Here is a 21,896-nt window from a genome sequence, read left to right on the forward strand (position 1 = left end):
TCCCCCCAAACTCCTCTCTGGGGTGAATTATATTGCTGATGCTCTGTATGATTTTATCAGAGTTATGAGCAAGGTCTCGGCCTATGCTATCTCCACCAAGGATCACGTCAGATTCAGCAGGGGCAGGAGACAGCAAACCTTGCACTCTTGTTCCTCACCTGCTACTAAGAAAACACAATGACGCCAGGCCAGAGGCTGAGCTTCCCCAGATAGGGGGCAGGCTGTCAGCCTTTTGGTCGGTCTGGTCTCCATGCAGACCACCGATTTCTAGACAAAATCGAGTTCTGTGCCCCACCGCCAGACCACTTCGTGAAGCCTCCAGCTGGCTGGAGAGAGCCCTCAAAGTTCAGGCTAAGGTAAAAAGGCTTCTGGCTCTGCGCCATAGAACTGGTCCCAGACACAGACTTGGGCTCCATATACTTCATTGTGCCAAAGAATGGCTCGGATGACTGCAGACTAATTCTAGAGCTCAATGTGGTTTTGAAGATACCGCACTTCCACATGGAGACCGTTCAATTGGTCATAGTGGCTGTGGCTCTAGGGAATTTTCTTGCCTCCCTCGTTCTGATAGAAGTCTGTTATCACATTCCCATTTTCCTGGCTCACAGGAGGAACTTGCGACTTTTCATGTACTGGAGCAGCATTTTCAGTACCCCTTCAGCCTGGCCATGGCACCTCACACTTTTACCAAGGTGATGGTAGTGGTAGCAGTGCACCTGCACAAAGCTGATATTCAAGTGCACCCATATTTGGATGATTGGCTTATCTGAACTTCATCCAGGAGGAAGGCAAGCTGGCATTTTCGAGAGTGGTGCAACTCCTCCAGAGCTTTGGCTAGATAGTCGGCTTCAAGAAGAGTCAGCTGGAACCGACTTAGTGCCTGGAGTACATGGGAGTCTTGTTTGACATGGCCTTTGACCAAGTGTTTCTTCCAGAGCCATGCAGACTGAAACTCCAGAAGCAGATTTTGGAGCTACTACAGAAACTGGCTTCCATGGTGTGACATTATCTGTAGGTCCTGGGGTTAAAGGCGGCGACCATAAAGGTGTTTCCTTGGCAAGAGCCCACATAAGACCTCTCCAGAATTCTCTTCTCTCTCGCTCTCATCAGTCATACTCACTACAACAGCCGCTCCTCTGGCTTCCTACAGCAAAGAGCAGCATGAAGTGGTGGCTGAGGCCACCTGCCCTTTCCAGGGGCATGCCTCTTGGCATCTCCTCCTGGGAGATACTAATGACTGATGCCAGCCTTTATAGTTGGGGGGAGAAGGTTCACTGCAGCGGTCACCTAGTACAGGAACGTTGGCTCAACAGAAGTGGTCCTGGAACTCGGAGCCATTCTTCTCACTCGTCTGGAACTCGGAGCCATTCTTCTCACATCTTAGGCATTGGAGAAGTCTCTGGAGGGCAAGTCGGTCAGTCTTCTCAGACAATGTCAACAGGCAAGGAGACACCAAAAGTGCCCCGTTGTGTCTGGAAGCTCAGCTTCTCTTCTGGTGTTCAGAGTCTCTTTTGCAGGCTCTCAGCAGAAATGGAAAATATGCAGGTCAACTTTCTCAGTCAACAGACTCTGGGCAATGGTCTCTGCTTCCACAGGCATTCAATGCCATAGTTGGGCACTGGGGGCCTCCACAGATGGATCTGATGGCCTTGGCAGTGAACACCAAGATGCCTCGTTTTTACAGCTGAAGATACAAGCTCTGAAGCGAGGTATTAGACCCATTAGTCCAACCATGCCTAGAGAACAAGCTCTTATACATGTTTCCCCCATGGCCCATGCTCAGTCGAGTCATTCAGAGGTCTGTGATCCATCCCAGCTTGATGGTCCTAGTAGCACCCAATTGGCCTCACAGACTATGGTATGCAGATATATTTCATCTGCAGAAGGACAATGGCCTCAGACTTCCAATCCAAATGGATCTTCTCACTCAGGGATCGGTCCCTATCGAGTATCTGGAACATTTTGGGCTTATGGCATAGCTCTTGAGTGGGCAGCCCTGACGAGCAAGGAGTATTCGGACTTGGTCGTTACCACATTTGCTCAGAATGAAGAAGCCATCCACGGTGGCAGCCTGTGCTAATTTAATTCGATTCTTTGGATGACAATTAAGCTCCCATGGGATAGGTTATTGGGAGTCATATGATCAGGTAGTCTCCTCCTATATAAGGAGCTCTGTGGTGGTAGTTCCCTCACTTGATGTTTCCCAGCAGAAACTTTCAGCCGGAGATCTGTATCAGAAGTAATTTCAGGTAAAAGTTGTAAGTTAGGTATTCATAACTAGGAACTGAGGATTAATGGTTATTAGAATGAATTTAACTATAGTAAATTCACTAGTTGTAGTATTTAGAAAACTCTTATTATTATCTTAGTACTTATATCTTCAACCTCCCTGATGATGGACTCAACTGAAACTTAGCTGGAGTTGAAGGCATATGCTGATTGAACAATATAAGTAATTAAAACTGGATAACTTTAAGGATTAAGAAGAGAGAACCTCAGAACTGATTAAGCATTTCTAATTGGATCATTACTAAAAGGAACAACTGGCCTGGTCAAGCCTACAGATTACTAAAGGAGATATTGGGACTTTAATTGACTCATCATCAAGTTAAGTGAGCTTCATTGGGCCTGAATGGCTTCAAAACTTAACATCATTAAGAACCTTGAAGATTGATTGATGGACTCTAACTTTAAACCTTTAGATAGTACCTGTAGCTTTCCCCAGCCTATGATTTTGTTATTAGTTGCACTTTGTATTACATGTTATTGTAGATTTTAAATTTAGATGAAATAAATTTTGTTAGTTTTTAGGATATGAATTGAATTAAGGAAATCAATAAATTATTCAATTAATTTTATGTTATGGTATTCTTGGTATAGCATTTTAATGAATTGAATATCAATAATTGACTATATTTACCCTACTTGGTATAGAAATGTATGAGCTTTGCTGCCTTCTGCCTTAGGATCAATCAGAATTTGAAGAATTTTCGGTCTCTCAGAGGAACTGAGAGAAAAAAAGCAAGATGATGCATTGGTAGATCATCATGATCATACTGTCTGGTTTAAGTCTCTGCTTGTTGCAGGTCATGTGAGTAGCTTTGAGATCAATACATAATTGGTTCTAGTTGCATATGTTTGGATGTTATAATGTTGCCCTGTATTGATAGCATGGAATATTGATACACCTTGGATTTTGGCCAGGTACAAGTGACCTGGATTGGCCACCATGAGAACAGGCTACTGGGCTTGATGGACCTTTGGTCTGACCCAGTAAGGCTATTTTTATGTTCTTATGTTCCTATGCTTGTTACAGAAGAGAATTGTGGTATTGGCGATTTTTCTCCATATTCTTCCTTCCTTCCTGTTAGCAATTGAGTAGAGTTCTAATAAAAGACCTTTTGTACAAGAGTAGCTCCCTGGGAAGGAGGTGGAGTTGGAAAACATGATTGACAGTTTTCTGCAGGCAACTTGCAAGTTCAGCTACAAGACCCTTGCGTCCAGGACCACTAGAAACATCTTCAAGAAAGATTACCAAGGTAAGACCCTAATCTTTTTTTAGCAAAAATTTAGATTCCATCTTATTCAATTAGCAAAGAGCAGGGCAATGCCTTCTGTCTGGGTCAGATAGATAGAAGACATGTCTGGGTTTTCCCAGACGTCTGGTAACCCTAGGAAAAAGGTACAGGCAATGCTGTCTGCCAAATGCATCAAACTGTTGCATTTGTATGCCATTTCACTGCTGATATCACTAATCCAAGTTTAATAATTAGCATTGTAAGACAACTTGTATGATCTTTTAAAGTGGATGGGCGATGTCAGTGCTAGAAGACTTCAGCAGCAGCTGAGTTTCAACCGGGGAGAGTCGCCTGGTCCAAGAACTATAGTGCTAGTTGAGACAGCTTTTAGGGTGAGAAGCCAGGGAAGTTACTATATTGGAGGCCAAGGGACTAATGAAAAATGGGAGCACAGCATATTTGGAAGGGGAAATAAGTCAGAGGAGAAGGGGGTAGGGGAAGGGCTGTGTTCAAACAGAGGGTAAAGAGACTTGTAAGGAAGGACAGCAAGGGGATGGGGGATATGAGGGGGAGGAAACAACAGCGTAAGAAGACATATGAAAGATGAGGTGGGGTAGGGGATATTGGAGGGTTGTGGAAGTGGGGATAGGTACACATAATTCTCCCAGGAGTAACAATGTTTGTAGCCTTTTGCTTAGGATTTTTGTAATTCAGACTGAAGGAGTCCTGACGATTGCCCCCTTTGTATGGATTCAATTAGTAAATTGTGGTAGTCGTGCATTTCCCATGTTGGCGTTCTTGACGCTTGTCCATAGTCACTGACTAGATTTTAAAACCACAATTCCTTTACTTTTTCACAGTGAGCTTAGCATTGAGAACTGGATTATGCCTGCAGTTTATGCTGGTCACTTCTCTCAAGTAATCTGGCTTCACCCAACATGGGCACAACAAATCCGTGAAGGCAAGCATTGCTTCTTGGTGGGTAAGGATGCTTCTACCACCACTATAAGGTAATACATGCCCAGCTTTCCACCCAATGCAGTTAGAATGATTTTCAGATACTGTCATACTTTTCCATCATAAACTTCATTGGTTACCTATAAAAGCTCATATAACATTTAAAATAACCTGTACTGAATCTCATATTTTGCTTTCTAATTCATCAGAAATTCTTACGCTCTCTTTCATTCACATTTCTCTTCATCAAGAATACATATCTTTTCTATTGAGATTTCCTGCTATCAAAGATATAAAATACAAACATCAGTTTCATGCTATGTTATGTTAATTCTGTGGCTTAATCACCAAGTGTAAGGGGAATAAACTCATGAACTAGAGATCAAAGAAACTGTGATAAATATATATATATATATATATATATATATATATAAATGATCTCATTTGTGTAAAAATAACTAATAAAGCTTTTTTACTTGTGACATGTGCTCAGAATTGTGTAGCCCAGCCAAAGATCTTAGATCCATATAGCTGGTGCATCCAGCTATATGGATCTGTGATCTTTGGCTGGGCTACACAATTCTGAGCACACGTCACGAGTCAAAAAGCTTTATTAGTTATTTTTACACACATGAGATCATTTTATATATGTTAATTCTGTAACCAGAATTTGGAATAGTTTACCGTTGACTATCAGAACAGAGCCACGCTATACGAGATTTCTTAAGAAGCTGAAAACTTTATTTCCTTTGTTTTACTGATGTACACTTTTATATTGTTGTAATTCCCCATATTGATTGGATGGGCTCTATTGTTGTAAATCACCTTGAACCTTTATTGGTATAGTGCAATAAAGAAATTGAAGATTAGATTAGATTGCTTTAAGTGGCATTTCATTTATTTATTTGGGATTTATTAACTGCCTTTTCATGAAGAGATTCACCTAAAGCGTTTCTTATTGCCCCATTTCAAGAGATTTCTTAAAGAGTTGTGCACCTTTATTTTACATTGATGACAACAACTCTTAATTCTGTGCCAGGATTTCACAAAGTGTCTTTCGATTAGTACCTTATACTTACAAATGACATTTGGCACATCACTGTTTTGATAGCCTAGTTTCAAACCTTATTACCAGTTAGTGCTGTCAGCCATTTGTAGCATGTTGATGATTCGAGAGTCATCCTCCTCCTCTACAGAGTTACTAGTGACCCTACTTTCCTAGTGGTGTAAAATGGGTACAAGTGGATCGAATTCTTATTATTTTTTTTTACTCCATCAAACATTATATAGACTAGGAGACACTTGATGAAGTTACCAGGAAATACTTTTAAAACCAATGGAAGGAAATATTTTTTTACTCAGAATAGTTAAGCTCTAGAACACGTTGCCAGAGGTTGTGGTAAGAGCAGTTAACATAGCTGTTTTTAAGAAAGGTTTGGAGAATTTCCTGGGGGAAAAGTCCATAGTCTGTTATTGAGACAGACATGGAGGAAGCCACTGTTTGCCCTGGATCGGTAGCATGGAATGTTACTACTATTTCCCAGGATTGGCTACTGGGAAGACAGACTACTGGGCTAGATGGACCATTGGTCTGACCCAGTAAAGCTATTCTTATGTTCTTATGCTATTTCAGAAACTGTTTTTGTTATACAGAGTTTCACAGCATATGCTTTTTTGCCTCAAAGTAAAATAGTATAGAGATGTCCAAATTTTACTTTTTTTAAAAAAATTATATTTATAAGATTTTATACAAAATACTTGTAACACGATCTTTACAAAATCAAACACACAGCTGTATAAAAACAGAACATTCAGTTTGTCATGTAAAGCTGTAGTTGAATGAATGCATTGTAGATAGTGAACTTAAATTTCACTGTATGATGAACATGGCTCACATATTTTAAGAGTTCTGGCAACAGGAAACAAAAAAGGAGCCAAATACTTTTAATAAATGCCAGTGGGTGTTTAAATACATTTGTGTCTGACCTGTAATGCTTTTGTATAGAAGGTATTTGTGGTGTGTAGTGAATTACTTTGGTATATCCTCAGTACATCTGTGGCCTGGTGATATACTATAAATAGACCCTGCTCTGATTCCGAGTTAGAAAATTATTCTGATCTGCTCTTTAACCAAGCACTGAGGCTTGACTACACACCTTTCTCTGCTTGGAGTTGGTAAGCATGAACATTGGCTTACTGCACACCTAATATACTATGCATGAAGAGATGTCCTCTCTCAGTTACAGTATATGTGCAAGATAGAAATATGAGGATGGTTTGAAAAGTTTGGTAAAAAAAAAAGTAAGTTAAACAATGTAGTCTCCATTGAGGGCTATGCACTTAGTCCAGCGAGTTTCCAGTTTTTTTGTATCATAGGAAAAATAGCTTACAAAAAAAAACTGGAAACTTGCTGGGATAAGTGCATAGCTCTTGATGGAGACCACTTTGTTTAAGGGGCTGGGACTTGTACACCATTTTTTTGTTTACAACCATATTCAAAGTGGTTTACATACAGGTACTGAAGGTAATAGACTTAGTAGATAAGGACAGATTGTTCACCCTCTCCAGGGTGGGGAGAACGAGAGGGCACTCTCTAAAGCTGAAGGGGATAGATTCCGTACGAACGTGAGGAAGTTCTTCTTCACCCAGAGAGTGGTGGAAGACTAGAACGCTCTTCCGGAGTCTGTCATAGGGGAAAACACCCTCCAGGGATTCAAGACAAAGTTAGACAAGTTCCTGCTGAACTGGAACGTGCTCAGGTAGGGCTGGTCTCAGGGCACTGATCTTTGATCAGAGGGCCGCCGCGTGAGCGCACTGCTGGGCACGATGGACCACTGGTCTGACCCAGCAGCGGCAATTCTTATGTTCTTAGGTACTTCAAGTATTTTCCCTATCTGTCCCAGTGGACTCACAATCTATCTAATGTACCTGTGGCAGTGGAGGATTAAGTGACTTGCCCAGGAGCACAAGGAGCATTACAGGGTTTGAACCCACAACCGTGGGGTGCCGAGGCTATAGTTCTAACCGCTATGCCACACTCCCCTCCTTAACTTTAACTTGTTTTTTACCTGCATTGGGAACTTCAACTTAAGTTCTTTCTCCGGCTCTATATTCCACCTATGAGAGCATACCGGATGGGCATTACTCCAGTTCATAACTGTCCTAAATGTACGCGGGCTCATGCCACACTGGGCCATATGTTTTGGACCTGCTCACGTATTACTCAGTTTTGGAACTGTTTGGGTCAGTACACTACCTCATTATGGGACAGGCAGTGGTCGCCCACGCCCAGAGCACTTTTTGGATTTTACCAGGTAACATCTCCTAAACCCAAAGGATTGTCGGGATTTGTGGCTAGAGTGATGCTACTGAGCAAAAAGGCCATTTTGACCAATTGGTTGTCTACTGAGCCACCGACCTATAGTCAATGGAGATCGTGATAAGAACATAAGAATTGCCACTGCTGGGTCAGACCAATGATTCCATCCTGCCCAGCAGTCTCCTCGCAGTCTCCTTTTCAAGGGATAAGAGGCCCAGTTTCTCTAATCTCTCGCTGTACGGCAACTCCTCCAGCCCCTTAACCATTTTAGTCGCTCTTCTCTGGACCCTTTCGAGTTGATAATCATTCAAGCCTCTTTGGAACATAGATACTTTGCAGACCTTGACAAGGGTCAGGGCCGTCACTTCCAGGCGATTTGGGAACACTTCTGGATGGATCTCACTCCTCAAGCACAGGGTCGACTTTTAAATATGTGACATTGATTCTTGGCTATTTATAGTGCTCGCGAACTGGGTTTGCATTAAGGGATATGGTGGGGAATATAATGCGCGTATACAAAAGAAAAATGTTCTGTTTTGTCCACTATGTTTGCATGCACTTTGACATTTAATAAAAATATTTAAACATAACTTGCTTTTTTACCAAACTTTTCAAACCACTCTCGTAGTCTGTTAAGCTTAGTGGCCATATGCTGATGCAGAGACTTAGCCAAAGATTTGTGCCAAATCGTTTCACTAACGGTGGCTTATATAAGGTTTGGCTATGTCTTTATAGCTTTTTCTCTTATTGGAACTTCCATTGCTGTCCTTTCTAATACCACTCGCATTATCACCATCATTACATTGATATCTTGGAATGGAGATTCAGTGTGCCTTCTGAGCTACAGCTGAATGCACTCCAAGGCATTGTTAAGCAGCGGCATTTTATTAGCCAGCTTCAGTGCTGAAATGGTGTGTGTGCAGTTGATTTATTACAGCTGTGCTGCTCTTATCTACAAAAGATATGCAAGCACACATATTATAGAGGGGGCTCTCTTGATCCAAATTATATTCAAATGATTTTTATTGAGCCAAAAACCAAACAAGTTCAGCAAATACTGAAGAACCAAACAAGAATCAATTTTGACAATAGAAAAATGTACAATCTAAAAAAATCCCACAACACCCCCATCCCCCCTTCTCCTCCGGAGTCCCATCTTGATCCAAATTATAAGATCTGTGCTGTAGAGAACAAGAATTGTCATACTGGGTAAGACCAAGGGCCCATCTAGCTCAGCATCCTGTTCTTAACGGTAGCCATTCCAGGTCACAAATACCTGTCAGGATTCCAAAAAGTAGCAAAATTCCATGCTATTTTTTCCCAGGGGTAAGCAGTGGCTTTCTCATGTCTACCTTAATATTTTATGGACTTTTCCTCCAGGAATTTGTCCAAACCCTTTTTTTTCCCCAGCTACACTAACTTACTACATCCTCTAGCAACAAGTTTCTTTAATACAGTGGTCTCAAACCCGCGGCCCGGGGGCCACATGCGGCCCGCCAAGTACTATTTTGAGGCCCTCAGTATGTTTATCATAATCACAAAAGTAAAATAAAACAGCTATAAATTACATTATTACATTATTATTTATAAATTACAAAGAGGTTTACCTTATGCTAAATTTTCATTTTCTTAATAAGACATTAACTATTTTTTTCTGAGGCCCTCCAAGAATTTATAAATCCAAAATGTGGCCCTCCAAAGGGTTTGAGTTTGAGACCACTGCTTTAATACATACTGTATCCATGTTACACTGTACATGGTGAATGATATCATTAAAAGGTTCTTTTTCTATTGTGTCTTATCCAATCCAGGGTAACAAGTACTGATCATTACTTTCTTAGTGATGGCCTCTATGTTCCTGAAAATCAGCTTATGAATCCAAAGCCTTTACATCTGGAGGTGATTCTGTTGACTCCCTTTGAAGATTTGCACAGTCAGGAAATTGGAAATGGGGAATTTACCACTAAGAAAAGGAGACTCGAGGAAAATTCAGCTGCTGCGTTGCATACACACTCTTTAGAGAAATCTTGTTTACCCTCTGGAGAAGGCATAGACATAGGAGGGGAGATGATAAAAGCAAAACCAATTTCACTAGACAAGGTGGAACCTTGCACCACATCGTCTGAAGGTCAAAAACAAGAAGGTGCAGAGAAGATCATCAAAGAAATCCAACAGATTCTGCAGAAGGGCAATGCCTATGTTCTAGACATTGACTTGGATTTCTTTTCGGTTAAGAATCCTTTCAAAGAAATGTACACCCAGGTAAAATTACTAAAATGAAAAAGTCCTGGTATGCCAAATACCGCATTTGTACTTACTGCCGATTGTAAGGAACATTGTATAGTTAATAGTTTATTTAAAATTTGATTAAAACACTTAATATAAAATTTCAAAGCGTTGTACAATAAAATCTAAAATTGGAACAAACAATGAAAAATAAACATATAACATATAGGACAGACTAACTTGGGGGGGAAGAGGGTAACGACAAAAGGATAGAAGGGAAAAATTACAATTGTGTCAGTGTTGGAGAGAGCGTGCTGCACACATAATGTAGAAAGAGAGAAACTTTGTTGAGAGAGTGGCATAATGTTCCTGTTTGGGCTGCCACTTGCTTCCTAGCACATAACTTCAAAAAAATAATAAGTGCTGTACTGTGATTATAGCATTGAAGGGGAAATTCTGTAAATGGCTGAAAAGATAAGCACCTATAATTTAGACGCCTGTCCCTTGTCAATCACACTTAGGTGCCTATTATAGAATCAGGCCTAATTAAAAACTTAGGCGCTAGGCCAGGGTTTTAAAAGCCTACATTACAGGCGCCTAAGTTCTTTACAGAATCATACCTAGCATCGGCTTTGGAGTCGGTAGATAAATCCTTCGACTCCCAACTCCTCAGTTTCTGGTACCCACGATTCCGACTCCAGTTACCCCAAATTGTCTCTGACTCCATAGCCCCAATGAGTCCAGCTGGAATTGAGCTTGAAGCACAGGAAATGCTCGAATGGACTCCCCCTCCAGGAATTGGCCAAAGTACTGCAACCCTTTTTGTTCCCATCTCCGAAATATCCCCCCTTCCCTACCCGGTACAAAATCAGGGGCAAACCTCAAAGGTAGATGATGTAGCCCCTTAACCTTACCCAATAACTGTAGTGAATCCCCTTTCCGGATTCACAAAGTCCACCTAGCAAATGGATTAGGTAGAACCAGGAGGTCCTTTTCACCCATGTCCAGCTGTACAGTTGGTAGATAAATCCTTTGACTCCTACTCCTCAGTTTCTGGTACCCACGACTCCGACTTCAGGTACCCAAAATTGTCTCTGACTCTGACTCTACAGCCCTGTCTAGCAGCACCTAAGTTCTTCTCCACCCCTAAACAGGCCTACTTTGGAGATAGGCACCTATTTTTTGTAAAATTGCACATAAGAAGATAGGTGCTTATTACCCAATTAATTTTTTTTTTTTTTCAATTATGAGCTTATGAGCTTGTTAACGCTTTTTATTATTATTATTAAGTTAGGTGCTTAATTTTAGGTGCATCTTATAGATTTTCTCCCTTATTGTGTTTTATTTCAGTGCCTATCTTTGGGCACCTTTTACAGATCATAGCCCACAGTTTATAGAATACCAGCTAAGAACACTTCTGTGCATAGTTAGTGCTAATTAGCATCGGTTATTGCCAGTTATAGTCAATAATTAGTTCATGCCAATTGGTAGCCAATTAATAGGTTAGGTATACAACTAACACTTTTATAACTTGCACATGGCAACTTTGCACCCTAATACATTAGATGATATTGCTCCTGTATCAATCAGTTTCAGAAGTTCCTTGGTTCCATAGATTTTCCCTGATTTATATAAATCTAAAAGAGATTGTAGAAATTTAGAAAGAGCTTAGAGAAAATCTCAGCATCCTCAGATTATTTTCAAATGGGAAGAATCAGATTAAAAGATATAAAGTCAGAGTGAATGAAACAAAGAGAACCTAATATGATCAGAAGATAAGTTTATTTAATCATTATTCAAAACTACTTTTTAAAGTGTTTACCAGCCTGACATCTATAAACGCTCTAATTTCAGTTTCTGTAATTTTACAGCCATAAGTAGAAGACTTGTCCAAATTCTTTCAAACTAAAATCAGTAATATGAGACAGTTGCTTTTGGTAAATACTTGGCAATTTTTTGGTTATTGATTTCTCTATAATGTGGATTTAAGATGGTATTCCTGGAGATAGAATTTAAGAAAGTTTTATTTAGTTTCACCTTGTTTGATCTCCTCATTTTAGACAAGCTTTTCCAAACACATCGTTCTCTGGATATATTTCCTTCTTATTAAAAGGATGCCATCTAATATTCTTCTTTGGTTAACCACCTTTATGAAAAATTTACAGGCTGGGTCTTATCCTGATACCAGATCAGGGGTACCCACACTTTTTTGGCTTGCGAGCTACTTTTAAAATGACCAAGTCAAAATGATCTACCAACAATAAAATTTTAAAAAACACGAAGCACACTGTACGCAGAGAAAATGTTAATTATCATTTGTATTCGGGGTTTTTATCAGAGGTCAAGGCAGATGACTTTATGCAATGTCACCTCAGTAACAACTATACAAAAATAGACAAATATACCCCCTCCCTTTTTACTAAACCGCGATAGCAGTTTTTAGCGCAGTAAGCTGTGCTGAATGCCCTGCGCTGCTCGATGCTCATAGGCTCCCTGCGCTAAAAAACGCTATTGTGGTTTAGTAAAAGGGGGCCATAGTGCAAAATATAGATAGCAGATATAAATTCTCAAAACAGACACATTTTGATCACTAAATTGAAAAAATCATTTTTCCTACCTTTTTTTCTGGTGATTTCATGAGTCTCTGGTTGCACTTCCTTCTTCTGTAAAGCCAATATTTCTTTCTTTCTCTCTCCCCCTGCTCCCCTCTTTATTTCTGCCTTTCTTTCTCTCTCCCCTTGCCCCCCCAAGCCATCGTGCCGATTTCGCCACTTCCCTGATTCTTTCCCTACCCCCAAGCCACCAACGCGATTTCTCCCTTCTGCTTCCCCGAGCCAGGTCTGGCGCATACAATCGCCGAGCCCACAAGATTTCACTTCCGACGTCATTTCTAACGTCGGGGAAGAAGTTCCAGGGCAGCGATTGGCTGGCCCAGAACTTCCTCTCCAACGTCAGAATTGACATCGGAGGTGAAGTTTTGTAAGTCCGGCGCTTGTACGCGCCAGGCCTGGCTTGGGGAAGCAGCAGGGAGAAAAAGATTGCAAAGGCAATGCGATCTACTGGTCGATCGCGATTGACCATTTGGGCACCCTGCTTTAGATAATATTGTATTGGCTCCAATACCTAAATCATTAGGAGCTGCCTCGACTCTAGTTAATAATTACAAACCAGTAGCCACAGTTCTTTGATGGCAAAACTTTTAGAATTTGTAGATGCCAATCAGTTCGCCGAGTATCTGGATCCCCATAATTGCTTACAGTCAACCCCTTCATATAAAGAATTGATATTACTTAACATTAACTTCAGAAATTATTTAAGTCTTGACCAGCAGGTGGCGATTCTTCAATTTGACATCTCTGCAACATTTGATGTGTTGATCATCATTTGTTACTGCAGAGATTTGAACAAAAGTGTTATTACTGATAATGTGCTGAACTGGTTTCTAGCTTGACCTATTGTGCATCTCCCATATGGAAGGTATTGTGTGAAGTCTCGCCGGGCTCTCTCCCTCACCTTTGTTGTTTATTGTCTATTTAAGTTCTTTAGAATTTTTATTTTTTTTTAGGAGTCTGTTCTTTCATTTGCTGACAGGTTTGTTTGTTTTTTTTTAATTTTGATTCTGGTACTTGAATGTTTTATATTTGTTAACACAAAATAGGCTTCAAAAAAGAACCCAAAATAATTGCCAATAAGACAAATACAAAGTTCAAAAACACAATTGGCAACAGATATTTTTTCTCCTAGTGCAAAATAAGCCAAAGTATATAGGCCCCAGATAAATGCTGGAGGAGATATCAGAAATTAATTAATAGGACATCAGAACGGGCCAAGCTCACTACTAAGAGCAGGATTTAGGCCCGGGCAAGATCTCATAGGTGACAATCACTAGACACAAGGTCTAAATAAGACCTGCCCTGTACATCATTAAGTCTGATATTTTAAATTTATTAATGCAAAAGTCCATAAACCCTTGGCGTAAAATCGAACCAGGTGAAAAAAAGAATGCAAAATGTTTTAATCACCCAGTAAAAATTCATCAAACATTTATCAAATGTTAATGATGAATATTTACTGGGTGATGATTAAAACGTTTGCCACCCCGTCCCCGCGAGCTCGGTCCCGTTAACCATCTGATCCCATCCGCACAAACTTCCTAGTTATGATTTTATATTGAACATATTTTATTAAAATATAAAAAGAAACAATACTCTGTACAATTGTCATTTTATAAATATAAATAATACAGGGCAAGGATCAACAAAACCCCCGTCTCCCCTCCCCTTCACATATATCCCCTCTACTATCAAGAAAACTGAATAAGCCAAATTATTACAGAGTGCTACACAAATATCATGCTAACAGAATATCGCAGTCACACATGGCAGGAATGGTGTTAAGGAGAGTGCAACTAGGGCAACTGCCTCCTAGTCAGAGAGAGCCCTAAACCAGCTGGAAGCTAAAGACACACTGACTGGGCTTTGCGCTCCCCAGTTATGTCTAACATCAGCTCTAGCAGGATACATATTTTAAATCTGATATATTCTAATCACAAGATAGAAATAAAATTATTTTTTTCTACCTTTTTTCGTCTCTGGTTTCTGCTTTCATCATCTTTTCACTCTCTTCCATCCAGCATCTGCCCTCTGTCTCATCAATCCAGAATCTGCCTCTTCCATCCACTGTCTGCCCTGTACCCCTCCCCCTTCCATATGGTATCTGCGTTCTTTCTATGCCCCTCTCTCCTACACCAGATCTAGCATCTTTGTCCCTCTTTCCTTATTTTTCATCTAACCCCCCTTCCCAGCATCAATCTCTCTCTACTTTGTCATTCCTCTGTCTCTCCCCTTTCCCTCATCTGATCTCTCCATTCCATCCTGACTCCTTCCCCTCCTCTAATCTCCCTGCCAGCTGTTTCCTTCCAATGTTCCTCCTCCCCTGTCCAGCAGTACCTTTTCCTTTTCTTCCTCCCCTTATCAAACAGTAACTCTTTTCCCTTTCCCTTCTCCCCTGTCAGCAGTAGCCCCTTCCCCTCCCTTGTCCAGGAGTACCCCTTCTCCCTTTCCTCCTCCCCTTATCCAACAGTAATTCTTGTCCCTTCCCTTTCCCTTCTCCCCTGTCAGCAGTAGCCCCTTCCCCTCCCTTGTCTGGGTGTACCCCTTCTCCCTTTCCTCCTCCCCTTATCCAACAGTAATCCCTTCCCCTTCCCTTCTCCCCTGTCAGCAGTAGCCTCTTTCCCTCCCTTGTCCAGGAGTACCCCTTCTCCCTTCCCTCCTTCCCTCTCCAGCAAATGTTTCCTCTATGTAGGCTAGCGACAGCTCTGTGTGCTTTTAACTTCGGCACACAGCTGCCCCTAAGCAGTATTTTAGCTGCGGTTTCATGAGGCAGCCTCGGGGCCTTTGGTAGGCTGGCCTTTTCGATGATGCGATGTGGACTGGCCTACCAAAGGCCCCAAGGCTGCTTCATAAAACCGCGGCTAAAATACTGCTTCGGGGCAGCTGTGTGCCGAAGTTAAAAGCACATAAAGCTGCCGCTGCTTGTCTGGGGGTGCGGAGACATATGTGGCAGGAGTCGGTGGTGGAAGGCAGGAGTGCCGACATAGCGACGGCAACAGGAAGTTGCACGTCAGCTGACGCCGGCACCTTTTGCTGCGGTGGAGACCCGAATCCTTCGCGGACCGGCAAGATTTTTTTGCGGACCGACGCCGGTCTGTGGACCGGCGGTTGAAGAACTGTGCTTTAAATTACGACAACTATGAGATTTTCACTTAGCCCTGATAATTTCAGAGCTATTGCTTAGAATTTTGACTAAATTATTACATAGATTATAATTACTGCAGTACATGGCTGTAAGATCTGAAACAATGTCAAAACATAGTATTACAATTTTGCAAACTGGCACTTTACAAAATAAAATAACACACCTTTCAGCTAGAGTAGCAAAATAACGCTCAGTATTTAGGAAGTTGGTTGAGCTGAGAATTTTTCAGCACTCCCTCGTATAACCAAGGAAATATTTTGTCTCAAAGTATGAAAATTTTGCAGGGATACTGTACATGGTCATGGTATGGTATCAAACAAAGAGCTAAGGGGCTCATTTTCAGAGCATTTAGACACACAAAGTATTATAGAAACCTTATGGACCATATTCTATAAATGGCGTCCCGAATGTAGGTGGCACTAGGCATCCTACCATTGTATAACCAGCCAATTGGGATGCACATTTTCTTAAAAAAACAAAACTCGACCTGAGGCCCTATCATATGACACAGTTTTGTTTGGAAAGTCTATGAGGGCCAAAAGTCAAATTTCATCGAATAATAACAAACTGTTAATGATTTTAACAGGAGTTGCCATCCAACATATAACACATAACTGGAAAGACTATAGAGGATTGAATTATTGTTTCTGGTGGAGTTCGGTTTGTCAGGTGTATGAAATGGAAAAAACATTGGCAATCAAGAGAGGTTATTATAAGAAATTTAAAGAGGTGTGGAGACCATTAATTGAGTATTATAATAAATAAATAATTATATTTATCCCCATTAAATATATGTAGGGGGGAGGAGGGATGGGTGGGTTATATGACATTATGAGAGGTAATATATGGAAAGGGAGGGAGGGGAGATAGTTTATGGTATAAAATGAATGTAGAGTTTCAAGTGAAGAATGTATAGTATGACTTGAATTATTGTACACTTGTTTGCATAATGTAAAAACGAATAAAGATATTTAAAAAAAAAAAAAACTCGACCTGAGGCAGGCCGCCTCCACTGTAGGCATCTGTCGCGGGAGCAGGGAGGCACCTAGGGACACTTAAGCTCCCCCAAGGGTGGGTGTGGTTTCACCTGGAAGTGACCTTAGGTGAGCTTAAGCGACCCTAAGCTTCTCCCTAGGGCCGCAATAGATGCCTGAAATGTGGCCTACATTTCAAATAGACGCGGTAGGGAACCCCTAAACCCACTGCATGTTGGCCAGCAGGAGGGATGCCCACTCCCTCCTGCCACAAACCGCAAAACTATCCCCAGCAGGAGGGATGCCCACTCCCTTCTGCAGTAAATCGCGAAACAATCCCTGGCAGGAGAAATGCAATTTTCTTCTTTTTTTTTCTGGAATTTGAGCCATAGATATCAAATGTTTCCAGAACAGAGCACCATAATCAAACTTACCTATGATACCAAGAATTTTGATCATGCTGTGCCACTTCTTATGGAAGGACACTGTCTCGCAATATCTTCCAGAATCTCCTATAAAATACTCATTCTGATTTTTTTTTTTTTAATTCATCCCTCAGGAAAAAAAGAGAGGCGCATCTTTTGACCCCTTATGCTCCTCTTAGCGTTCTTTAATCAACTAAATAGCATATGCTGGTAGTCCACTCTTTGTCTTATTTTGATAGACTGCATTAAAAAGTATACAGTAAAACCTTGGTTTGCGAGCATAATTCGTTCCGAAAACATGCTTGTAATCCAAAACACTCGTATAGCAAAGCTCATTTCCCCATAAGAAATAATGGAAACTCAGACGATTTGTTCCACAACCCAAAAACTTTAATACAAAATATTGTATGTTCTTGTATTGCTAAACTTTGCTTGTTTAAAACAGTCGCTAAACTCTTGCAGTGTCAGAGAGAGAAGAACCATCGGCTCAGTTCTGATGTTGTGATGTGTGTATACTGTATGTACTTGTATTGCAAGACATTTCTTGTATATCAAGTATAACATTGTCTTGCATACCAAGTTACTTGCAATCCAAGGTTTTACTGTCTATGTGATTTCCTCTTATTTTTTTCACTTCAATTTCCCCTATTAACATATATATATACAGTGGTACCTTGGATTACAAGCATAATCCGTTCCAGGAGCATGCTCGTAATCCAAAATGCTCGTTTATCAAAGCGAGTTTCCCCATAGGAAATAATGAAACTCGCTTTGATGCATTCCCCTCCCCCCCCCCGAGAACCGGCATTGCTCCCCTCGAAGGCCCCCACCTGCGATCAGGCACCCCCCCTGCGATCAGGCACCCCCCCCCTGCCTCGAACCGGCACCCCCCCCCCCCCGCCATGATCCGACCCCCCCGACACGATCCGACCCCCCCTACACGATTGGGCACCCCCCCGACACAATTGGGCACCCCACCCCCCGCCGCTTCTTACCCTCATCTGGGCTCTTGAAGATCTGCCTACTCATCTGCTGGGCCTTGAGCATCTGAGCATGCTCAAGGCCTGCGAGTTCACGTTCGGATCGTGGCGGGGGGGTGCCCAATCGTGGCGGGGGGGGGTCGGATCGTGACGGGGGTGCCGGTTTGAGGCAGGGGGGTGCCGGATTGCAGGGGAGGGGTGCTGGATTGCGGGGGGGGGGGGTGCTCGTAAATCGAGCCATGCTCGGTTTCCGAGGCACCGATTTTGCAAATGTTTTGCTCGTCTTGCAAAACACTCGCAAACCGGTGCACTCGTACACCGAGGTACCACTGTGTATATATATGTGTGTGTATATATATATATATATATATGGATGGCGTGTTTTACAAAGCCGCACTAGCGGCTGCCACGCGGCAACAGCCCTGAAGCCCATTAAATCTCTGTGGGCTTCGGGGCCATTACCGCGCTGCAGCTGCTAGCGCAGCTTCGTAAAACAGGCCCATTATTTTTATTGTCAATGTATGTCTATTTCAATGAGCAGTTTAATAAATATTAATAAACTTGAACTCTTATAAATCCTGCATGAGGGTAAATAGCTCTTTCCAAGTGTGAAGCCTGTTTTTACACACAGAAGAATTTATAAAATTTTGTGTATGTTCTCGCCATTCTTAGAGCAATTGTGCATTGGTCTTTATGCACTGGTTTTGGGAGCCTATTTTATAAAGAGACATTGTCACTTGTGTCACCTTTTTGTAAAATAGGTTTTAAAAAGGTACCTTTTTTTTTTGTATATCTTTTATTGACTTTTCAAACTACAATTGTGCAACAAGTAATTCATATACATATAATATTACAAGAAAAGCGCAATAAACTTTTCAGACATTAATGTACAATCATATTTTCCCCCACCCTGCCACCTAATATTCAAATAAAATAAAAGGTACTTTTTGGGACTTCTCATATTGGCCTCCTATTATCAAATCAAGTCCCAATACTGATGCCCTCTGGGGCCTGATTGATAGAAATATCTAGCTAAACCTGATACCGTATGTTTGGGGAAAAACCATGAATCTGCTATTTTAATTTACCAGTTGACAGCTGACCTAGACATGGCATGCTTGATATTAGTGCGATAGAAACAGTCACATTGTGATTTTATAAATGAGATTTGCTGCTAGTTACCATACATTTTAACCAAGCCAGTGTCTGTGTTAAGTGTTACTTCATCAGCCATATTATATTTCATTTAAAAAACAGTTAATTCAGCTTATTCCCCCTCATTTCTTTTAAGGAAGAATATGAGCTATTGCAGGAGCTGTACAGTTTTAAGAAGCCAAATGCAGATGCTACAGAGGTATAGTTGTTTTTTTTTAATAATATGATTGTTGAAAAAGCAGTCTAGTGTGTGTGTGTAATCAAACTATAATTGTGGAGTTTCACTATATATTTATCATATATCCATGTTACATATTGAAAGCAAGTTCAACAACCATTCATATGTTTATGGTGGGGAGGAAAGGCCTCGGAAACAGACGGCATTACATTCAGTGCTAGTTCATATTATTGGCAAAAACCTCCCCTCTTTCCACTTGAGCAGCAAATTAGTAGCTAGTTTTTGCTTTTTGCTCCCCTATGGGAGTGGCCTAAGGGATCTGGCCAATAGAAGTTTTAGGCCACTCCCAGTGCATCCCAGAATGCACTGGGAGAGAGGCCTAATATTCCAGTTGATACAGATGCCTAAGGTCCCTTCTATGGGGGTCGGGGGGCATGCCCTTCGGGGGGGACTGGGCATCCCTTCTGCAGATGATCTTAGGGGGGAGTTGGGAGGTTCCGGTAGGAGGGTCTGGGCATCCCTCCTACTGAGGGATGTCTTAGGGGGTGGCAGCAGGAGAAATTGGGCACTCCTCCTGCCGCAGATATGTGGGGGTGGGGCGGACATACGGGGGTTCCGGCAGGAAGGACTGGGCATCCCTTCTGCCGGTAGTCTTCACTGGGGGGGGGGGGCGGGGAGACGGGTTCCCTACCATGGACACTAAACTGATCACAACAGGGAGATTTCCTTGCCTCCATCAGCTCAGCGGCAATCCAATTCTCTAACCGGCGCCTGTGACATGGACGCTGGTTAGAGAATTGTGGTGTTAGGCAGGCTTTACAATTCTATATAGAACGCCCGTGTGCAATTCTCAAAAGCCGCTTAGGCGACTTCTGAGACCGGGCGTCCTATACAGAATCAGGCCCTGTGTGTCTGAACGGGTTAAATAATCAGGTAGGATGGTGTGCATTTGTCTAATGGTTGGCTGAGAGCCTTGAATAATTCTATGCTGATTTATTTGGAGGAAAAGCTCTAAGGCTGATTGGCTCCAGGAGCCTGCAAGTTAAAGGACGGTTCTGTTCTTGGAGGTGTAGCCCCGGAGCACCATTTCTTGAAATCATTGGGCTGGGAGCAATAAAGCTGGTGATGTGTAGCAAAGGGGGGAAAAAAACCCTGATGCAGCCTATTTTGGCAAAACAGGCTGCATCAAGTGTCTTTGAAGGACCTGAAAGTTAGCTGTGGAAACAGTGTGGCCAAGATGATCAGAAGTGTAGCTAAGTGTTTCTTTGCTCTACCTTTTAATATAAAGTTACTGCTGTGTTTCTTTTTTTTTTTTTTTTTTTGAGAGAGAGAGAGTACATGTTCCAGTTATAGCATAATTTAACAATTGCCTTTAATTTTTGATTCAATCTCGTATATCTGCATATCCCACAAATTTTTGATGGAACGTGCTTTTTTTTAAAAAGACTTTTCCTTGCCACTATAAACATTTTGAATGTGACTCATACATGCTTTCAGTCTGTGACACAGATGTATAGAGTTTCACTATACAATAGTCTCCCGTTATCCAACATATATGGAATTGCCAAGTTATTGGATAATTGAAAAGTTGGATAATGCAAAATAAGTGGATAAGGGGTGAAATAGAAGTACAGGCAGTCCCCGGGTTAAGAACATCCAACTTACATCGGGCTCATACTTACAAACTGGGGTCTGCTTCTCCCTTCCTGTCCCAATGCGCCTCTCATCGTCCTTCCCTCCTTCTGTGCTGTATCTCAGATTCATGCCTCCCTCCCTCCCATGCATGTTTACCGCTTCTGGCTGGCTCCCTCCTCCCAGCCGCACTTGTCTTCACAAAGCCATGGCCGTGGTTCTTACATGCAGCCAGCAGCAGACCCATATGCCTTCTCTGATTTTAGATGACTTTTCAGTTTCAGGTGAATGTCGTAAGTAAAGAAATTCTTTTTTGGATTGCGATGGCTGTAGGCCATTTGCTCTGTACTGAGCCTTTTATAACTTTAGATGTGGAATGAAAGCTATTATGCTCCCATTATCTGGACTGCTGTAATTCTCTTTATTGTGGGGTCGCCAATAAATTACATAAAAGATTGCAATTGTTGCAAAGTACAGCAATGAGATTGATATTTCAATTAAGGGAGTATGAGAGAGACACTCCTTTGTTAGTATAATTTCATTGGCTTCCTGTTAGATCAGTGGTCTCAAATTCAAACCCTTGGTGGGGCCACATTTTGGATTTGTAGGTACTTGGAGGGCCGCAAAAAAAATAGTTAATATCTTATTAAAGAAATGACAATTTTGCATGAGGTAAAAATCTTTATAGTTTATAAATCTTTCCTTTTAACAGTTAAAGATTTATAAACTATAAAGAGTTTTACCTTATGCAAAATTGTCATTAACTATTTTTTCT

The 21,896-nt window shown here is 41.5% G+C and overlaps 1 protein-coding gene across 1 annotated transcript in view; it reads left to right on the forward strand.

Moving 5' to 3' along the window:
- Positions 1 to 21,896, forward strand: part of C2H5orf22 (chromosome 2 C5orf22 homolog) — a 74,620-nt gene that overhangs the window by 14,391 nt on the left and 38,333 nt on the right. Inside the window, exons 3-5 of the mRNA XM_033934988.1 lie at positions 4,379 to 4,528; positions 9,606 to 10,056; positions 19,448 to 19,510. Of these exons, the coding sequence (XP_033790879.1) occupies positions 4,379 to 4,528; positions 9,606 to 10,056; positions 19,448 to 19,510 (664 nt within the window). The remainder of the gene's footprint in view (positions 1 to 4,378; positions 4,529 to 9,605; positions 10,057 to 19,447; positions 19,511 to 21,896) is intronic.

Source organism: Geotrypetes seraphini, chromosome 2 (assembly GCF_902459505.1).
Source record: "Geotrypetes seraphini chromosome 2, aGeoSer1.1, whole genome shotgun sequence".
Taxonomy (NCBI): Eukaryota; Metazoa; Chordata; class Amphibia; order Gymnophiona; family Dermophiidae; genus Geotrypetes; species Geotrypetes seraphini.